The 22,705-nt window shown below is 40.2% G+C and overlaps 1 protein-coding gene across 3 annotated transcripts in view; it reads left to right on the top strand.

The window, feature by feature from the left end:
* The first annotated feature begins 739 nt into the window (after nt 1-739).
* Nucleotides 740-22,705, top strand: part of SGCG (sarcoglycan gamma) — a 135,071-nt gene continuing 113,105 nt past the window's right edge. Inside the window, exon 1 of one of the 3 annotated variants that reach the window (XM_064586297.1) lies at nt 740-1,100. Coding sequence is in view for 1 of the 3 variants with exons in the window: in XM_064586293.1 (XP_064442363.1) it covers nt 1,047-1,100 (54 nt within the window). In the remaining 2 variants the exon portion in view is untranslated. The remainder of the gene's footprint in view (nt 1,101-22,705) is intronic. The other 2 variants (XM_064586295.1, XM_064586293.1) reach the window with 2 other exon arrangements.

The following is a 22,705-nucleotide window of genomic DNA, read 5'->3' as shown; positions in this document are numbered from 1 at the left end:
GGCCTTGAAAAAAACAGAGTAAAGGAGGCTTGGGTCAGCACTCACTACTTCCGAGCCTGATTCAAAGAGCTAATAAGGTGTGGCAATATTTTTGCCACCTCCACATTTCTGCAAATCCCGAGGGATGCCTCCAGCGGCGGGACCTGGCCCTTGCTTTGCTAGAGTCTAGGAGGAAACCGCGCAGCTCTGAAGCCTAGGTGGTTCTCGGCCAGGCTCTAGAGTCTCGTGAATGGAACAATTCCGTCAACAGGGACGCCCTAAAACGCCTTAGATTAGGAGGAAGGCGCTGACTGTTGTAATTGCAAGGGACTAGGAGCCCAGGTGGGAAAATGAGTTCTTCCCTCGAGCTCCAAGCCCGGGATGCGGTAGGCAGACGCAGCTGGACCGAAGGGGAAAAGAGGGAGGGCGCCCCCCGCGGGCAGCCAAAGAGGAGCTGGCTGCGAGCGGGTGTCTACGAGAGCCCTGCTCAGCGACCCGCGCGCGTGCGCGACCGTGGGGGGGGGCGAGCAGAGGGCGGGGAGGCCCTGGGGGGCGCGATTGGAGCGCGGGGACAGGAGGCCCTGGACGTGGAGGGGCGGGGGAGGCAATGGGGCGCGGGGGTGTGCGGGGCGTGCGACGGTGGGACGGGAAGGATGGAGGGAGTCATGCAGGGGCGCGGGCCGTCGTGGGAGGGGCACAGGGGCGTGGGGGGCGCGCGGGGATGGGGCTGGAAGGGGGCGCGGCGGAGGGAGCCGGGCGCGCTGGCCCCGCGCGGGGCACTGGGGTGTGTGGCCCGCTGGGGGCGCCCCGGGCTCGTCCCGGCGCGCGCGGGGTTGCCGGGGGGCGGTGCCGTAGCCGGGCCGAGCCTCCCCGGGGTGTCTGGCCTCCGCCTCCGCTCGCGCCCGGGCAGTGGCGCCCGGAGTCCGGGCGGGGATGTGGGCACCCGCGGCCCGGGGGAGCGGCTCCCCCGCCCAGAAGCAGAGTTGTCGCTGCGGTCGCCGAGGAAGGAGGACGGAGCCGAGGCCCGCGCTGTCCGGAGAGAAGACAGTGGTCTCATCCCGTCGGGAATGAAGGGAAATACGGTGGCCGTTTGCTCGCCGGGACCCCAAGAAGTACAGCAGGTAAAGAGAATGGTCACGGACCACCGCTTCGTTCTCAGTTCCCCCAATTTCCGTTGTCCTTCCTTCTCTTGCAGCCCCCTAAACTAACTCTTCCGTTGTTAGGATCCCGTCTCCACTGCAGCCTTTCCCCAAGCCCCCAAACTATCTTCCCACCCTGCTTCCTCTTCCTCTGCGTCTTCTCTGCCCCAAATAGCGTTTTCCTTCCTCATCTGCCAGTCTAACGAGGGCTCTGGGACACGTGTGAAACGTAGTTTAGACAGTCGGCCTTTCTTTGCTGGAAAAACTTTGCTAACTGATCTGCAGTCTGACATAACACTTAAATAACTTTGTCTTGCGGGGAGGTGGGGTAGCGACGGAGGGAGGGGGTGAGGGAGAGAGAGGCAGGCGGGGGGGGGGGGGCGGGGATGAGAGAGAACGAAAATAAGAATGAACTTGTTTTCTGTAAATTGATTTTGCCAAAAACATTGCCCTGGATTGCTGACTAGCCTATCCCTTGACACTGAGTAAGCAGAGTGGTTGCACCAAGAAGTGCAAAGTTGCACAAGGTTTACTTGGCAATTTAGAGGAGAAAACAGAGAGATCCTTCAAATCACAGGTGGCTCACACAGTCTTCAGTGGGATGATAACTTGATGATCCTCCCGCCCCCCTTCTACCCACTACCCTCTAAAGTTCCCATGGTTGGTATTTATTTATTGGCATGTTATTTGGTTACACCAGGGTTAGGCAGTTGGTAATTTTTAAATCACTACTGGATGGTCTGATGTTTATGAATAGTGGTACAATCACATACAATTTTTCTGTGAAATAACAACTCATCAAGTGATACCAAATGTTGTACAAGTAGATTTTTAGTGATGACACTATATATGTATGGTATTTTTGCATAAATGCTGTTGGGTGTTCCTTAAAACAGGTAGATTTGTGTTTGTAAAGCCATGGAATTGTCTTTATTTTTTTTTTAAAGCAGATCTTTTGTTTTTTGGGTTTTTTTAATGGCTCTTCTTGTGCTTTTCTTCCTTTAATATGAGCAAGCTATAAAAAAAAAAAACCTGAAAAAAATTCTTACAATATTATTCAAAAATAGATGTAAGCTGATCTCTTGGTTTTTGGTGATGGAATATTTTACCAGAAGGTTCAGTGTCTCTGATATGAGAACTTCCTCTCTAGAAAAAGTGCTTCCAAAGTGATTAGCAAACTGACATTCACCCTACATGTGTAAAAATATCATATAGTAAACTTTTAAAGTTATTCAATCATGTTTTCAAATACCTTGCTTTGCCTAAGTCCATATGCTCTTTTGATATTTAATGTTTGTTATTACTGAATCATTAGGCACAATATTTGGTAGATATTACACCTAAATCATTAATGTATATAGTACACCTCCAGTGTGGGCTTACAACTATAGAAAAGTTGTCCTGTATAACAAGTATAATCTAGAAGATATTTCTTTAATCTTGAAAAAAATATAGTGATGAACAATCCATTTAATAAATTAGACATACATAAGCAGACTATAAAAGAAATCAGGAAGCTTTGACATTTAACAAATAATTTGTTTTTTAAACTATTAAACACCTCTCAGTGTTAATGAGAATAATAATACTCTAATTGTGGCTGGAGGATATTTCAAATATATATATAGAGTATTACATTTTGATCAACATCATTTCATTATCTTGGGTATGACTTATTAAATCTATCAGACCCTCGGGGCACCTGGGTGGCTCAGTTGGTTAAGCGACTGCCTTTGGCTCAGGTCATGATCCCGGGATCCTGGGATCGAGTTCCGCATCCGGCTCCCTGTTTGGCAGGGAGTCTGCTTCTCCCTCTGACCCTCCCCCCTCTCATGTGCTCTCTCTCTCTCTCTCATTCTCTCTCTCAAATAAATAAATAAATAAAAATCTTTAAAATTTATCAGACCCTCATTTTGATGTTTAGTTGTTAAGATTGTGTCCTTCAAGAGCTCCTAATGTCCTTTGGGTAAAATAGGCAAATAAATATCTATGGACATAGTTACAGTTAAGCAAAAAGATAATGCTAATTTTATTTTTCTCTAGAATTGTACTGTTAGAAAGTGATTTATATGGACATGATCATCATAGTATCATAACCCAAAAATTTAATTTCCTAAAGACAGGTGATGTTGCTTTGTGATTTGTCAAAAAATGCCCATTTCATTACGTCTTCTGTAGTTGAATTTATGTGAAGTAAACACAGCTGGTTGTGTGTTGTGAATGGTACAAATACAAGTATCCCTTGTTTGAAGTGTATTTGCATATAAATTTCTGAACACACCTTCTAAATTAGGAAACAAAATAGCTACATATAACAACTTGTGGTTTTAGCATACCATTTTGTTAGGTATGAGGGAAATATTTGTGCTGGAGACAGCAGGAAAAGGAAGGATATAGTAAAATAATGCTTCCTAACTATTTTAACGTTATGGATTCCTTTGAAAACCTGGTGATAGTTCTGGATCTGCAACTTGGACTGGATTTCAAGAGGTTAATAGTTCTTAAAGCCAGTTCTGGACCCCTGGCTGAGGTCACCTAAATTAGATTCTCAGCATGTAGATGGGCTCAGTTCCTGCACATAAAAAACCTTGAGTCAGTCCATTATAATAAACTATGATGACATTAATACTTACATTAATAATAAAACAATGAAAACTTAATTAGAAAAGTAACACGAGCCAGGTATCTAATTTCTACAAATTTCTAATTTGTAGAAATGTGCTTGTGATATTTTGTCTAGTAGACTTTTTAATATTTGTGCCTAAACTCCTTTTTCAAAAATAACATATAATAAGTGAACTGAGTGAAAAAAGGAGAAAATTCTAAAATAGGAAACCTTAACTAAAATCATATTGCACTGAAGTCAAAGGCCTAAGTAAGCAACCAGGTATAAAAAGGGAAACGCTGTATAAAAGTTGTGTTTTTATAAAGAATATCTTTATGAGTCACTGGATTATTTACATGGAATTCTGTGGGTTGGATTATAATTGAGGTTCTCTTGCATTTCGAAGGCGTGAGGTGCAGATGCCCCCCTGTATATAAAGGACTGTTTGCATTGTTTTTCCTCCCAGCTCCTGCTAGGCTACGCTGTCCTAACCAATGGCTGCTCTGGGGAGCCATGCCTCTTCCTCTGTATCCTTCTCCCTTAAGATTCTTGATTCAATCTGTTGGTTTATAATCCCCCTTAATTCAAAATGATTTGAGGTAAATACCCACCAAATTATTCTCCAGAGAATTTCCTTCTCACGTGTGGAGCTTGCAGCTATCCCTCTGACTTCCAGCACGTGCTCTCAAAAGGAAAGTGTGGTGTGCATCCCTTTGACTGAGCTCCTACTTTAAGCCAGGCGTCAGGCATTCATTAAGTTTCATCCGTCTTCACAAGCACCCTGTGAGGAGGGCCCCACTTAGCACAGATGGAAACTGGGCCCAGAGAGGCCATCATTTGCCAAGGTGATTGCTCAGCCGAACTGAGTAATAACACAGACCTGACACCAAACCTACGCTTCCCACTGCAGCACAGCACCCAAGAAGACTGCTGGGGTCAGTCCTGCCTGTCATTCTTCTTGAGAATGCAAAATAGCTCAAATGACTAAACCACATGACTAGTGCTAGGAATACTTTGTATCAAGGAAAAGGAAGGCATTTAACATTTAAGGATAACATTAACTAGTGTAAAGCATGAGCACCGGGAAACTTGGTGTCTTTAAAAACCTCAGAATTCTTCTTTGGAAACTCTGGAAGTCTTCTTGAAGGCAACTTCAGTGTCTTCATTTTCCAATTAAATATTTTTTTTTTTTTTACTTTTTACTAAATCGGGCAAATACAGAAGGCCAATAAAATAGATAAAATAGTATCTTATGAACACAGTATTCCATTAGCAAGTCTCAAGATTGTGGCACATAGTGGGATGGTGGCTAGCCCACTGGTACTTACTGTTTTATGAAGATTTTTATTTTATACATACTTACCTGAAGCAACAGTTCTGTCACCCTTCACATATCATCATATTTTGCTGCCTCATTTTTGAGGCCTTTCTGCCTTTTTTTCCTTTCCTTTCCAATATCCAAACTTGGAGGTGTATGTAAGTGGGGAATGGCGAGAACAACCCAACTGGAATAGTAAAAGAATGATCATCCAGTCCCTTCATTTGATGTATCTCAAGCCACAGGTAACTGCCCCACAGTGTGTGTTTCTTTAAGAAATACCACACTCTGCTTAGGGTTCTGCCTGATTCTTCCAGCTGACACTTTGTACAAGCCTGGAAAAGTAGATGTCACTACAGATGCATTTTGGCCTTTCTCATTTCCATCTTCCATTTCTTCTCAAGCTGCTGATTCCATCATTCCACATCACATCATGATAGTTTAATTGCTCCAGTGATTTGTAATTATTTTGTGTGAGCTCATCTACACTGAGAGTTATTCTTAGATAGGACTCTCAAATGCAGCAGGTGTGAAAGTGTCCCTAGGAGTGGTTCTGCTTGTGCATCTGCTGGGATACCAGGGGTTTTATGGGTCTCAAAGCAGTTTTTATGTAAATCTAATGGTTGGGGGTTATAGCAGCACATATTTGTTATAAATTTGGACAAACTGTCACCTGTAAATGGTCCAGGCTTGTGGTTGATGCAAGCTTATGATTTTGCTTTCTATGCAGTGGTTTGTCTTTCTATCCACAGCCTTAGAGAAGGAGGGATCTCTTCTTGGACTTTCCTCGTATGTGGGAGCTCTGGCCTTGCTCTGGACGGAGGCCAACTCTCCCATCTCTGTTGGGCATTAAGATTCAGGCTTAGTCTCTAGGCCCATAAGTGGGTCTGATAACCCGCATACTATGTGTAGCATCACCCCAGTTATCTCTGGCTTTCATTTCCATACTTTTTTCTAGCCTTGAGAATGTTTCATTCTTTCCTGTAATTTTGACTACATATTTTTAAAGTATTACATTTTATGCAGAGCTGTGTCTTGGTGGTACAAATGGGGCTCTCTCATGTCTTCTCAGTCCTTTATATTAGAAGACCTCTCTATGTGTGATACATTTCATTATTTGGGGGGAACATTTCCTATGTAACTATTTTTAAAGATAATTATAAATAATAAAAAAATACATTGTACATCATACTCTGAGCTAGATTACAAGAGAGTTCCATGATGTTCATTATCTAAATTTTAAATAAATCCAATTTTAACCAACTTCTGGAATTTTAAAATGAGCAATAAAGTTAAATGGTGTATTAAATGATGTTAAATGGTTAAAATATAATGAAGATAATTCTCAATTATTTATGTTAATTATGCAACCTGTAGATTAAATTGGTTATCTAACCTATTGATTATTCTTGGGCTGTCTATACCTTTACTACTAAATTTTGTTTTTATTTCTTAATATATCTACCAAGTATTAGTTGCAAAGTAAGGATAGACATCAGGACAGTTTTGTTACTGATTAGAGTTTGAGTGATTGTTTGCTTGAAACTAATAAATTGAGGTTTGAGTATTTTATTTGTCTTGTGACATAAAACTCAGACCTTAAGTATGAATTTGTAGTTAGAGCAGGTACTCAAGTAAGTACCAGTTGATTTCAGGGTTTGTTTTTTTTTTACTTTGCCGGGGGGAGTGAAGGGGACATAAGAATATAATTACCAGATTCACCTCTTAGATTAACAATGATAATGAGACAGTAAGTTTATTTTTAAAATAATAAAACCTAACTAAAATATGATTTGCATGTCTACAGTATAATCTATTTCCAATGAGATGTATCAGGAGTAGGCAAACTTTTCCCATAAAGGGCTGGATAATAAATATTTTGGGCTTTGTGGGCCATAGGATCTCTGTCACAACTACACAACTGGCCATAGACATACATAAAGGAGTAGGCATGGCTGTGGCTTAGGGACACTCATAAGAACAGGCGAAAGGTCTTACTTGACACACAGGCTATCATTTACCAAACCCTGAACTATACTAATGAAAGCAATCAGTTATAAAGAAATAACTTGAGTTGTGAAGTATTTTTCAACATAGATTGATACTGCCAACCTTAAAAATTAAACAACAAAGCCTACCAAGCTGCAAATTAGTTTACTTGGGAATAGAGATATTGCAGTTTGGGACATGTAAACTATGGGGAACCATTGGCAAGCCCAGAGAACAGGGAAGACTATCCTTTTGTAGAGGAAAGCAGGAAGTTGGGAGGGGTTGTTTTGAGCAAATGTTCATTGGAGTTTGAAGGAGTAGTGGCTTCTCATTGGCCGCAGGTGACTGAAGTCGTGACAGCTTTTCATTGGCTGTGAGGAAATCTTACTCCCTCCTCCTGGACTGTGTAGGCTGTGAGGAGCCTAGTAGTGCAGGAGAGCTCCCCATCATGACTTCCGAAATTGTATTGTACCCATCAGTTAGCCGTGATCATCTGCAAAGTTGGTTTATGATTTTGTTCCTACGTACAATAATCAAAAGGAGGTGAGCCAGAAGAGTCATTTTCCTTTAAGAGATAAGAAGGATTTATATAAATTGGAAATAAGGGGGAAAACCCTAAAAATTATTTTATCAGGTTTGCCTCTTTTGACACTTAAAAGATTATACAATTTCACTAAACTATTTAGTTTCATAAAGAATTCTTAGTTTCATACTGGGAAGGGCTCCAGATTTTTCTATGTTGCTTATTTTTAAAATATTAACTATATATTTAAAAGTGATGTCCTTTATTTGCTACACATTAAACAGTTGGAAGATGTTTTTCCAACTTGTAGATTTTGGTTATTTAGTTTGTAGATAATTTTTTTCAAATATAATAAAAGGTGGTAATCATCTTACAGTATGTAAGTGTATCAAATCAACATATTGTACACCTTAAGCTTTTACAATGTTATATGCTAAATGGACCTCAATAAAGCTGGAAAGAAAAGAAATTAATGGAACCCTTCTCTCCCACTTCAAAAAAGAAAATACTCTTATAATGGTGGCTCCGAATCACTATATATGTGTCCAAACCCATAGAACAAACAACACCAAGAGTAAACTCCAGTTTACTGAAAGTAGAATCATTTTAAGTGGTTATTATGTGTCAGTTCATCTTTGATTAAAAAAAATGTATCATTCTGGTGAGATATATTGGTAATGGAGGAGACTGTGCATGTTTGGGGAAAGGACGTATATGGCAAATCTCTGTACCTCCCTCTCAATTTTGTTGTAAACCTGAAACTGCTCTAAAAAAATAGTCTCTAAAGAATGAACAGTGCATACATACACCACATTTTCTTTATCCATTCATGTGTTGAAGGACATGTAGGTTGTTTTCGTATTTTGGCTATTGTAAATAATGCTGCAGTGAACATGGAAATGAAGATATCTCTTCAAGATCCTGATTTATTTCCTTTGAATATATACCCAGAAGTGGAATTGCTGGATCATGTGATAGTTCTATTTTTAAACTTTATGAGGAAGCTCCACACTGTTTTCTGTAATGGCTGCACCATTTTACATTCTCACCAACAGTGTGTAAGAGTTCCAATTTCTCCACATCCTTGCCAACACTTGTAATCTCCTGCCTTTTTTTGAGAATACCATTATAACAGGTGTGAGGTGATACCTCATACTATATTGTATACTTGAAATTTGCTAAGATAGTAGCATTTAAGTGCTCTGACCAGGGAAGGAAGGAAGGAGAAAGAGTATGTGAGGTGATAGATGTGTTAATTAACTTGACTATGGTGATCATTTCACAATATATGTCAAAACGTCAAGTTGTACACCTTAAATATATACAGTTTTTATCTGCCAATTATACCTCAGTAAAGCTGGGGGAGAATGGGGCTGTGGAAAATTTTCCATAGGATATGCTTTTGACATGATTTCTATGTTATGTCCAAAATGTGGCTGACTTTCAACTCCTGCCCCAGTTAAACAAACAGATTTTTAAAAGTTAATCTGCTGCATTCAGAAAAGAGAAGGAAAAATTCAGAGGCCAGACTTTCATTAGCAATGGTCTGAGTTGTAGCACTGCAAAATTCTTACGGCTCACTAGCCCTAATCTCAAGTTGTAGACTAAGTACTTCCACCAATAGTTGCACTCATCCCATATTCTTTGCCCAAGATGGGTGCTTCATTATTCGCTTCAAACCATGCCTGATCTGGTTGGTTAACATTGCTTTTCATTCCATTTATTCTTCCACACAGCCAAGTTAAAACCTTTCCCATGTCCATCCAAGTGGGTGCTAAGTCCCATGAAAGCCTCGCTCTACACAGCTTCCCAGTGTCCTGGTTTGAGGTCCAGTGGCCTCTGCTTCCATGTTGTTTAGACAGCAGCTTGGTATCTGCCACCATCTGGGGTTGCTCAGCAAATTATTGTGGAGTTAGGCTTAATTTTTTCCATCCTCTCAAGTTTGAGCACAGAAACCTGCTTTGAACTTCTTTGCACATGGGAAACATCATGAAGAAGCCCAGGCAGGCCCTACCCCTCCATTTCCCTCTCGGACTGCTATCCGTCAGCCTCCTCTTCCTGTTGGCATTTCCCTTCCCACATACCTGGACCCATGTTGATGGCCTGAATTTCCTTGGCCTGGCCAGGGTCATCAGCTTCCACCTATCCGTGCATATCTGCTCTGTCCACTGAGAAAAGTCCTGCCACAGATCAATCCTATAGTGTGATTTTCCTATAGTTATCCCGAAAATGTTTCTAAAATCCCATAAGTGTTCAGTTGCCAGTGCTGAACATTCACAGCCTCCAGCCTCAGCTGGAAGGACACTTAGCCTCATGCTGTGATCGTTCATTTATGCTCGACTTTTCCCTCTCCCATCCCATTGGGAGCCATTCCAGACCTTCTCCGCTGTCCTTACCACCCTTAGCAGATGAGATCTCTCCTGCTTTCTCCTTCACCTTCTTCAGACCATTACATTTCCGTGACCACCCCCCACCTTGGGTGCCTTCTCCTATTTATGAATTAGCGCAAGATTAGATACATGTTTGAGGCTTACATAAAAGAAAGACCTTTAGAGAGAAAGATGGTGGCTACACATATGACTGGTTTATTAAAGACAGAAAATTAATTATTATCAACCTACTTATGACTATTTAAAGCAATCTTGTCCTGTGTCTGTTTTGATATAGTTTTTGTTTGAAATTTTAATCAACTTACTCTATTACAATGGGAAAAAACTGGGGCAAAGAAATGATTTAAGACAGTTTTTGAACAATGAAAGAACATAAACAAAATGAATATTATAGCATTATCCTCAAATCAATAATTACGTTATTTACTAAATTCAGCCAGTAAATACCTGATATTTCTTGGGCTAAATTTTGAAGTACAAATGTTGGTATTTTAAAAAGGAACAAAACGATAGGGAATGAAAGTAAAAAAAAAAAAATTATTTTTTATTTTTTATATATTTTTTAAATTTAAATTCAATTAGCCAACATCATTAGTTTCAGATGCAGAGCTCAATGATTCATCAGTTGCCTATAACACCCAGTGCTCATCACATCACGTGCCCTCCTTAATGCCCATCACCCCATTATCCCATCCCCCACCCACCTCCCATCCAGCAATGAAAGATAAAATTTTTGAAAGACTTGAGAGGGAGGGCAGTTTTAGGTTCACAGCAAAATTGAGAGGAAGGTACAGAGATTTCCCATACTGCTCCTGCCCCAGCCCCAGCCTCACCATTATCAACATCCCCTCCTACATTTGTTACAACACTGTTACCATCCAAAGCTCACAGTTGGCATCAGAGCTCACTCTTGGTGTTGTACATTCTCTAGGTTTGTACAAGAGTGTAATGACATGTATCCCCCATTATAACATCATAAAGAATAGTATCCGTGCCCTAAAATTTCCCTGTGTTCCACCTAGTCAGCCCTTTCACACCGCAGACTCCTGGGGAGCACTTAACCTTTTTTGTCTTCATAGTTTTGCCTTTTGCAGGATATCATATAGTTGGAATCATATAACCTTGTCAGATTGGCTTTTTTCACTTAGTAGTAGGCATTTAAGTTTCCCCTACATCTTCTAATGGCTTGAGAGCTCATTTCTTTTTATTGCTGGATGATATTCCATTGTGTGGATGTACCAGTTTGTTTATCCATTCACCATTACCCAGGTTTGTGTAAAATCTTTTTAAATGCAAAAATTATATGACTTCCTTTTCTAAAAGCATTTCTAAAAGTATGTCATACGAGTCAAACTTTTTTGTATTATTTATGATGTGGGAAGAAAAAGACCTGGAATTACTTCCTCACAGTGTACAATACAGTTTGTATCCAAATAATTGCCTGTGTTCTAGAGGTTTGTTTGCAAATCTGAATATATTTTCTCAGAAATGTATCATATATCTGTTATGTTGTAAGAATTCTTTGCAAATGCTTCTTTAAGCCTAATGTAGCTAAACAATAATGTTTCTTGTTGCACAAAGCCTAAACATTATTCAGAGTATCACTTCTGTGTTTAAGTTATTAAAACCAAGAATATATCAGAATATGTGATGCTCAGGATTGGCCCAAAGAATGAGGACTCTTTCCTGGGCAAATAACTGGGATGAGTTTTCAGTGATAGTTTCAGTAGAAAGGAACCAAGTGTGGTCCTGGGAGAGAAGGAGAATTCTGCACACAGCAGGGTGTGCAGGAAGATTCTATACATGTAGTGGGGATGAGCTCACAGCCACTTGGGGGACATACTGACGTGTGAATTTATACCAGCCATATCTACAAACCAGTAGTAGACTTTATGTTCACACAGCATAGCCTAGATTTGGAAAAAGCCTCTATTTCTTTCAAATATACCAAAAAAAGAAAAAGAAAAGAAAAAGAAAATTCTCACTTTGGGAACCTAAAGCAATTTACTTCATTCTATTGAGTTGAAATGAACTGTCAAAAATGACTAAGCTTTCAGTTATACTCCTGGACATAAAGGTGAACTGAACGGAATCATGTTCCAAAAGAGAGCACTCAAATTGCCAGGGATTGAAAGTGGGATAAGATCTATAGAAGAACTGAGAATCTGACTCAAACCAAGGCCACAGAATTGTCCTCAATTCTGTGCTCTGTTTAAGCTTTTGCTGAAACTGAGTTCTCTATTTTCCTCTTCTTTGGTTATCTAAGATTGTGTGAAAGACCAGAATTCTTTCAGGAGTAAGGATCCACAGAAGGGTACCCATGGTGCCTCCAAGTTGGTTTTCACAAGTAGCTAACAACCCTTTTAACCCTATGGTAAAGAGACACGTGGGTGACAGACTTCCATGTTGAAGATGACAATGTGAGGGTAGTATTTACACAGTGCCCTCCTGAGATCATTCAAAAGCAGCAAAGCGAGCGAGAAATTCATTCAAATTCTATTTTAGGCTACACTAGGAGACAACCAGAACCCAAACCACAAAATTAGTGGAAAGTATTCCAAAAGAGTGGGGATTGAACAGGTATGTGTCTGAGAGAATAGTGAGAGAGGTCCTCAGAGCTGCAGGCTCAGAAGACGCAGCACTGTGTGTGTTTCAAAGGTAAGAGTGTGTCCTGCGTGGTGCAGTCTGCACATCCTACACACAGGAGGAGGAGGAGATGAATGAGCTGACAGCAGGGGATCTCTTGCACAGGCTCTGTGCCAAGATGCAAAGGTGGGCAGATGAGGAGCCACACGGATAAGTCACATGTCAGGAGGCAGTCTGTCTGTTGAAGCTAAGCATAGGACAGATCTTGTATTGTGAAAGAAAAAGGAAGGAATGAAGGAAGAAAGAAGGAGGGAGAAGGGGAAGGAGGGAAGGAAAGATGGAAGGAAGGGAGGAAGGGAGGGAGGGGGGAGGGGAGAAGGGGGCAAAAGAAAAGGGGAGGGGAGGAGGAGGGAGGGAGAGAGGGAAGAAGGGGGCAAAAGAAAAGGGGAGGGGAGGAGGAGGGAGGGAGGGAGGGAAGAAGGGGGCAAAAGAAAAGGGGAGGGGAGGAGGAGGGAGGGAAGGAGGGAAGAAGGGAGGGCAAAAGGGGAGGGGAGGAGGGGAGAGGAGAGAAAGAAACCAACCAAACAAACAAACTGAGAAGTGAAAACTAGACAAACCCAAATACTCTGGGTCATGAAGAAAATTCCAGTCAGACCAGAACATACCCCATCCTGGCAAAGACCTCCTGAAAGGAGCTGGTCAGAGAGCAGAAAGGAGAGAGAGTGACAGCTGTACGGAAGGGGCTTGTTAGAAGAAATGAACAGTGTTGCACGGATAATGTCAATGCTTTTCATGTAGTTCTACAGCTAGTGTTTGGAATAAGGTCTTCTCTTACAGGGGGCCGTAGCTACATTGTTTTGCAGCTGTGATTATCAGCCTTGGCAACCCATTAGAACTGCCTGGGGAACTCAACAAATGCCGCTAGCAGGGCCTCCATCATACCAAATACATCAGCATTTCTGGAGAGGGTCCTGGGCAACGGTATTCTGCATACCTCTCCTGGTTGCTGCGAACGATGGCCGGCTGAGAACCACTGCTCTTCATGCCTCCTTCTCTCTGGCCTTATCGGACCTGTTCCGTGCACCATGTTCCCACCCCTGGGCCTTGCTTGTCTCACTTTAACACAGATCATTCCTGCCCCTGGGCCGTTGCTTGGGCCATCCCCAGCCTATATCACACTTTGCCCTAGTCTTTTCATGATTGCTCCTTTCTCATTTTTCAGGTCATCCCACAAAGCCCTGCCCTGACCACGTACTTAAATAGTCTCCCCCTCCCCATGCTTACTTTCTTAATAAACTTGCCACGGTGAGAAATCTTCTTGTTTATTGTTTTCACATTGATTGGCTGTTTCCTCTCAACTAGAGTATAAGCTCTGAAAAGGTAAGACCTCCTTCGTCCTGTGCACTCTGCTATCCTCAGCATCTAGAACAGTGTTTGGCACCCAGTTGGTGCTTGCTCATTGGATCAAAAACAGCAGAAGTGACTTCAGCAGGATCCTGGTAGCCTTTGCGTATAACTGATTCATATAAGACAAACCAACTCAGCATCCCAGAAAAACAGTTTCAGAGAGAGTTAATCATTAATTCCATTGGGCAACCTCTGTGTACAATAGGAAACATTTCCATATAGCTACCTAAAAAGGCATTACTTTTCTTAGGCAATTACTGAGACAAGAAATGGATTTCTCATTTATTCTAGCAAATATAAAAACTAATCAACAAAAGCAACTCATGTGTATGACAGAGATAATCCTTGATGAATATTATTTAAATAAATCATGAATGACAGACAACTGCTATTATCATTCACTCCATTGCGCTGTTATCATATTTTACCAAATCTAGAATGCCAATTATTTACATTTTAATAGCTCTTAATTGGGATGCATATTGTCATTAGTGCCGGATTATAGTTTAATTTGCAGAGGTACTCCTTCCTGGCATAAAAACAGTGTTGTTCTTAAAATCATCAGTCTTAGCTTTGATGAAATAATAGTATATGAGAAAGTCAGGGCTTTTTCATGAGGTTTCCTTGAATCATTACTATGCCTATCATTTTTTTTTAAATTTAGAACTACCATCTTAAATCTTCCCACTGGTCTTCTCTTGCCAAATCAGGTTATCTTTCTCTGTCCTCATCTTTGACCTCCCCAGAACATTTGGTAACCCTGAATAGCCCCGTCATTTACATATGCCACCACAGAAGGTATGGATTTCTGTAACCTCCAAGTTCTGTTTTACAACTGGTAAGGAGCTGTTCAAGTTTGTGTTCATCACCTCTCTTCATTGTTTGAAGCTTTTTTTTTTTTTAAGATTTTTTTAATTTATTTATTTGAGAGAGAGTACACAAGCTTTACTCTTGGTACCATCACTCCCTCATTCTTTCACACCAGGAACTAAGTGAATTCCTACACCACCACCACCAACAACAATTTTTTTTTTTAAAGGCAAGTTCTTTATTGCATTGGTTTGACTAAAACTTACTTTAGATTTTTATGTTGCAAATTATCAAATACCCACTCTACAGTTTTGAATGGAAGAAAGGCAATTTATTGGCTGATGTAACTAAAAAATACAAGATTAGAGGTGATTCAAGCATGCCTCGATTTACAGACTTGAAATTACCATGAATTTTACTTCATCTCTCAGCTCCAACCTTTGCTGTGTTGTGTTGTGTTCATGGCTGCTCACTAACCAGGCTTGAATTGCTATCAAATTCAAGTCAAGCAGAAAAGAAAGTCTGTCTTGTCAGCCACTGAAACAGAAGTTGTGGGATTGCTCTTAGGCTGGTTGGCTTGGACGGAGTCAGTCTAAAATAATCTCTGGCCAAGAGAATGCCAAGCTCCTCTCAGCCTGGCCTAAGTCACATGACCTGCCACTCAACCTGGGAATGGCGTTGATCTGACTGGACCAAACGTGGACTGAAAGCAAGGTAGGGGTGAGTCCCCAAAAAGAAAATCTAAGGGTCATTACCGCAAGTGGAGTTCATGGATGTTGAGAAACAAAAAGCATATACTCATACACTTTTTGGAACCAACATGTTCATTTTTGACATTTTTTAAGTTTTTAATCTCTCATTTTTTAATAAAAAATATTTGTTTCTTTTTTAAATATTAGTAAACCATGGGATTTTTGTGCTATAGTGGAGAAACCAGGTTTTGTGCTATTGCGGAGATGCCAGATTTTCTTCTTGTTGCTGAAATTACACAGAATCTAATGCTTGATTATCAAACAGCTTTATTTCTTTCATGGTAAGCAACTGGACTTGGTCATGCATAGGATGTGCGTAGGCCAGCATCCATCATTTTTTCCCTTTAATTGCAGACTTCCTTATCCAAATAAATAAAAAATAAAAATAAAATAAGACTTTTTGATCATTCGCCAATTGGAGGGCAAATACACACACTAGTTGAAATAATTTACATTAAACTATGGAAAGTTTCTGGCAGGGCCAAATGGCAAACAGCAATGCCTTTAAGCTAAGAAAGAGAAGTTTTGGGGAAAAGTGGGAGGGATAATTAAAATATGTTGAGTTTGCAACATGATGACTTTGAAATATCCACGCCTGTAAGTCATGAAACACAAGGGACCCAAGCCAAAAACTTCATTGCTACATCTCATCTCTCAAGGTCATTCTCTTCACCACTGTCTTTTCTCCAAGGCCTCAGCATTGAGTCTTGCTGTCACCCCCATGACCCCATGACCTCATGATACAGCATTTGTGTTGTCATGAGCCCTCTAGCATCCAGCTTTCACATTTTCAGTGGAAAGAAGATTTTTGAAATAATAAGATTTTGAAGACTTTTCAGTAGATAGGGTGAGGGCCAGAGGTCAGGAGCTCAGGGACCCTCAGGAGGACACATGCAGGACAATGGTCAGAAGCAAGTCAAATTCAGCTTCATGGAATCTCCAGTATCTTTAACTTTCAGACTGTAAAGTATTCCTGTGTGTTTGTCAAGGCTGTTAAACTGCGTATATCCTATACAAGGCATGTTGTTGGCAAAAGATGTGGATACCAGAAAACTAAACTGTAAGAAAAAAATAATAATTTGGTTTGATTGTGTGAAAGTGCTATTTGTGTAGTCTGCCTAGGAAGGTTAGTTACTAGCTGAGCACGTTAATAATTAGGCATAACATCAAGTCAGAATGCTTTTATCGTATTAGGTATACCATGAAGTAAGCCAAAATACATTTGTTGTAAAGGCTGCATTTGTCATCATCTGTGACTCATGTATTCTATTTCGTTTTGAAAAATTCACTCACAGCATTAAGAAACAATTATAATAATAGCTGCCATTTATATGTGTTTTACTATGTGCCGAGTGCCTTTTGTACATTATCACATTTAATTATTTTACTAGCCTTAAGCAGGGAGTTGATATTATCCCCAACATTAATAGCAGAAAACAGACCATTAAGAAAAATAACTAATATTATACAAGCTATTACTTGTGAAAAAGCTGAACTTAAACTCAGTTGATCCCAAAGCCTGGAATTTGGGGCCATTTGTTTATATTATTTGTAGGGAAAGAATAAGTAAGGAAGATTTTTAAGTTAATGCTGTGTAGTGTGAATCATAATCAGACTACAGAATTTAGAGGGTTGAACTAAAGTCACCAATACTGTAACTGTTTCAAGGCTTTGGGTCATGGTCTCAAAACTTACTTGACTTAGGTCAGTGACAGGTACACATCTCAATATGTGTTGGTTTGTATACATTTACAAATAATGTTCACACACTATTATGTCACTATATTGAATACATTTGAAACACGCACAAATATTAGAAATTTCAAAAGGCTGAGCTAATGGTGATTTCTGCTGTTGGAGAACCAACTACCACTAGGTCTCTCTCAAATACAATTAATTTTTCCTTTATGTGCGTCCATAGCCTTTGGCTCATACCTCTACTGTTATGCTAACCACATTATTGGATATTTAACCATCTGCCCTCTAAGCTGGAAAGAAAGCTACATAAGCACAGAAACTGGTTTACTTGTTAAATTCCTTCATTTAGCAGATATTTAATGAGTAGCTAGAGGCTAAGGAAATACAGGTATCAAGACTCCGTCCCTGCCACCAAATTTGTGAACAAATAAAGGATTAACAGGATTTAGGGAAGTAAATAAGCAGTAACGGATTGGTCTGCACTGAATGCTGTGAGGACCACAGAGATATTTAAGAGGGTACCAGCCTTGCAAAAAAGAGGAAGTTGGAAGAGAAGAGTCAGATAAGTCTAGGTACTAATATAGGATAGCTCTTGCTATGTAGTAGTTCCTCAAAAGAGATATGTGGTTGTTAAATGCTGATTTTTTTGAGTTTGAGAAGATTGAGAAAAATCACTTCTCTGTTTACTGCCCCATTTCTGAACCAACTAAGAGACAAAGGGATGAGGCAAATGAAGGTCTAAGTGTCATTTGTGTTACAAATAGAGCTGTTGGAGAATGTATTCTAGATTTGCAGCAACAATGGGCATTCTAATGTTACATCCCCAGCAAGGGCTCACACACCCCTTAGGCAGCTCTAGATGATCACAGGTCCCTCTGAGGGCCTGAAGGATCAGTGTCAAAACTGTACTCTCTGCAGGCATGAACGTCTCTGAAGAGAGAGGAAATGGACCATATGGACCCACTTTCTTATTCTAACTCATCAATGAGAAGAATTAATCCACTTTCCCTGGGAAGAAATGAGTAGAAGTTATAGAGAGAATCTAGAAATGTTACTACACTAGGAGGAACCTTCTCATAGAAAGAATAAGTGTTCCTCTGTAAGTGACTATTCTCACAAATTTCAATGTCTGACATACTTTCCAATGTCCCTGGGCACAGATCTTCCTATTCCTCCATCGACAGATTTCCAATATTCTCTTTTTCGGTTCTGTTTTTTTATCCTCCAGTTTATTTTATACCACATATCTTCCTTTTCATAAATCTTACCATCATTTACACTCTAGTTCTTCATCAGGAATTTCTGATCAGGGTAGAGAGATTCTAAAAACATTCATGAAATATAACGTTAAGTATTCTCACTCGATTATTTTTCAATAAGAACAAATACACTTACGTTTTATAAATGGATGCTACCTTCTCTTTGTTTGAATCAGATATATGAAATGCCAGATGAATGCAACAGGAGATAAACTAGGGAGAATATTAATTTTAGCAAAAAATGCAACAGGTACCTTTAAGTAGTAATGTACCTTACTCATTATAAACTAGAAATGCAAATCAGACTAGAATTACATTTCTCTGTAGGAACTCTTAATGACAGATGTCAATGGAGCAAAGACTTCAAAGTTTAGTCTGAAATTATTTCAACCTAAAATTTTATCCTAAATGAAACTATTAACCAGTTTTGGAGCAGAATAGATACATTTTCAGACATAAAAGAACTCAGACAATCCACTTCCCAAACACCATTTCTGAATGATTATTTGAGGGTGCAGGCCATCAAAGCAAGGGGGTATATGAGGAGAGGACGTGAGAGCTGAGTCGGGGAAGATTCAGCCAGCTCAGGAGAGCGATGAGATCTAAGGAAGACCGCAGCTGTGTGGGAAGCTGGCTCTGCAAGACGGACTGGCCCAGGAGGAGGGGAGCCTGGAGTACAGGATGCTGAAGAAAAACGCGATCCTATATAGTAGATATTATCAGAAATTTAACGGAAGTTTGACGGTGTGGTAGAGGTAGAGAATGCAAGGAACAGAAAGACCATTAGAAAGTAAGGGAGCCGGAGGTGAGTCCTACAAGAAAACCATGATATAAACTACTTAAATTAGAAAGGAACAGTGTGTTTCAAGCAGAAAAGTGACATTGGTTCCAAATAATAGATCAAAGGAATAAAAACTGAGCGACAACTAGGATAAGCTGAAGAAGGCAAATTTAGGAAAATTTCTTATTTTACAACAATAACAAAAGTGGTATTCAGAAACTCCAACAACAATAGCTCTCTGGGAAAGGCACAATGTCAGTATGAAGCAATTAAAGTATTTGGAGGAATATTAAAAAAAAAGAGATTCCATTCAAACTGATAATAGAAGAAGCATTGAGCACAGGTGTTTATCTCGGAAAAGGAATATGGTTAGATATTTGGGTAGCTAGTTGTAAAATGTGAACGCTGTGTACTGCACTATTTTTTTTTAATCAACCTGATCGAATCACAAGAGATACAGGAGATTATAGTTTCAAAGTGGAAGGTAAATATGACCACTTTGAGCATGTACAAAAAGTACAGGGAAACTACAGAGGGCTAGAGATAAGTGGCAGGCAGTGGGGCGCCTGGGTGGCTCAGTCAGTTGAGCTTCCGACCCTTGATTTCAGCTCAGGTTGTGATCTCAGGGTGGTGGGATCAAGCCCCGAATTGATCCCCGCATTGGGCTCCACACTGAGTGAAGGGTCTGCTTGGGACTCTTTCTCCCTCCCTGTGCCCCTCCCCTCCCCCCTCGCCCTCTCTAAGACAAATAAATGAATCTTAAAAAAAATTATGATGACCAAATGCAGTGATTACCAATGAATAACCTTTGAAATTTCAGGTACTCCATTTCCTCTTCTGAAATGTAAGAGTTTTCTTTTTTTCAAGTCTTCTTCTTTTTCCAGCATCCCACTGTTTTCTTTCCATTCATCTCTGACAACACTGAATTAGCCCTTCACACTAAATAGTGACTCCAGAACTTCCCCCAAAGTACCACAAGAAGACACAAAATGCCTACATTCAGTAATCTAGTGATCAATGTAATTTTTTTATCTGTACGGCAACTCCAAAGGGAATAGGAATTATCTTTCTAAAATGTATACACTTGGATGATCTCTATTTAAGAATAATCAGAGAATTTGGGTGAGAAGCATCCAGGTGATTACATTAATTACATTCCAGATTTAAACCTGTTGTGTTTTCATTTGTGTAGAGAATCATTGCATTTTGCTTATGTGAAAGGTCTATGGCCATCTCTCTTGAGGAAGTTGTAGCTTTGATTGGAGGGGCAGATCATTGACATGGTTATTTTTTAAGGCTTGAAAGTTTATCTCTCACAAAATATTTTAATTTGATTTCACATTTCATTTGCCCTGAAAGCGAATACTTTTATTACTGTTACACTGACCTCTTCTGGAAAAGTCTTATAATGTCATCCTGATCGTGTATTAGCTCTTTTTCTTTTTTTTCTTCTTTTTTTTTTTTTTTTTTTTTTTTTTGTTACGGTGTGCTATGGAATTGATATCATAGAAAACATTGAGTTTGGTGTAACTATTCAGGGTTCAGTTAATTGAGGGCTCAGGTGCTGAGCAAGGAGTTGATAGTTTAATAGAGAGAATATGTATATAAAGCAATGATGGCAATGTAAATACAAATAACTATAAGTTTATAAATACATATAGAAAGCTGATAATGACATATGAACAGACTTTTAAAAGTTAAATAGTCATTAGAAAGAAAAGGATGGGAGGTAACTCTAGTCATATTTAGCCAGACACCCAATGGCATGTAGTTTCTTACCGAACCTAAAGGATGGGGACAGGGGAGACAGACACGGCCCAGTCATAAAGGTGTGTGTGCCCTGTCAAGAACGTGGTCCCCATCCTGAAGGCTCACTGAAGGTCTTGAGGCTGGGGAGTGATGAGGAGAGAATGAGCTGTTCTCGGCGTTTCTCTGGCAATCCCAGGAGTCTATAATGGAATGTGGCAGACAGTCCTGCCCCGGAAGCAGGCCAACAGGTACTGAGCATGAGGAGACACCTGCTGGTGAGCCCCCCAGTCAGACAGGGACCCCCCAGAGAGAAGGGAGCAGGCAGAGGGAGGAGATACTGCGGCTTAGTGACTGGCCGGCTGATTAGTGAGGGAGGTTCCCAAATCAGTCAGCGGTAACTTTGTGGAGGATGGCGTCAGAAACTGAGAAAGGAAGGATGAACAAAACTGAGAAAGGAAGGATGAACAAAAGAGCAGGTTTGGGAGATGATGAATTTAGTCTGGGAGGAAAGAGTGAGGTGGTGTGGGGGGATTTAGTCATAGGAGCTCACATCCACAGTTAGTATCCAAAGTCACAGGAACTATTAAAAATAGGAACGCTGTATATTGATCAACTTCAGCTGGGTCCAAACACTGTCTCATATATTCACTAGTAAATTTACTGCCCAGCTCTTCACAACTTCTCTCTTCTTTTCAAACTTTGAACTGTCTCATCCCCCATCATCCCCTATAACCTCCCTCCTCAGGCAAATTTACCTCCCATTTCAAAACGAACCATATCTCTACAAGAAATTCCTTGTTTTCACTAGATGTAAAAGTGGTCTCTCTAACCCAGTGTCTTAGGCAGCAGGACTGTCTGCCCCAGGCAGAAGCGAGGTAGGAGGGCAGGATTGCTAACTGACTATAGGGGGAAGGATAAGGGTGAATCCCAGACGGATCCTATAGTTATGTAAGACATAAGAGCCTAAGGACTTTCTTCTTTCTTTTTTGAGTTGAAGTACGGTTGACACACAATGTTACATTAGTTTTAGGTGTACAACATAGTGATTCAACAGTTGTATATATTACACAGTGTTCACCGAGAGAAGTGTGGTCACCATCTGTCGCTATACATTATTACGATAGTACTGATTATATTCCCTACGCTGTACTTTTCATCTCCATGACTTATTTATGACTGGAAGCTTGTACTTCTTAATCCCCTGTACCTATTTCACCCATCCCCCCTCTGGTGACCACCAGTTTGTTCTCTGTAGGAATAGAGAACTGCTTCTGTTTGTTTGCCACGCCCAAACCAGCTCTGTAACCTTGAGCGAGCTATTTCACATCCAGTGGACTGTTTGACTAGGTTGTTTCCTTTAAGGCCTCTTATAGCTTTAAAATGTTATGATTCCACTGAAAACATATACACTGAGATGTGTATATGTGAGTTACAAGCTGAAGCTAACCTTACATTAAAAACTTTGAAGATCTTGTTTTAATAATTTCAACTATTCTATAAAATGAAAGATGTTTTTCTCTAAGCCCTCCTCCTGAAGGACTGAAAAGTTGGTAGTATTAAATGATTCTGTAGATGTGAATGGAGATCAAATCCATAACTTGAGTAACATTTTTACAAAGCAGTCCACAAAACATTGAAAAGTTTATTGTTATAAAACCAATTTACTGATTGATGAAAAGGTCCCTCAATATGTAGCCTTTAAATGTGTGACATTTCAACT

The sequence above is a fragment of the Mirounga angustirostris genome, unplaced genomic scaffold (assembly GCF_029215605.1).
Source record: "Mirounga angustirostris isolate CCGP_5_RB_7025 unplaced genomic scaffold, mMirAng1.0.hap1 SCAF_3, whole genome shotgun sequence".
Classification (NCBI taxonomy): domain Eukaryota; kingdom Metazoa; phylum Chordata; class Mammalia; order Carnivora; family Phocidae; genus Mirounga; species Mirounga angustirostris.
Note: the sequence above shows the minus strand (reverse complement) of the source record. Positions and strands in the feature narration are given on the sequence as shown.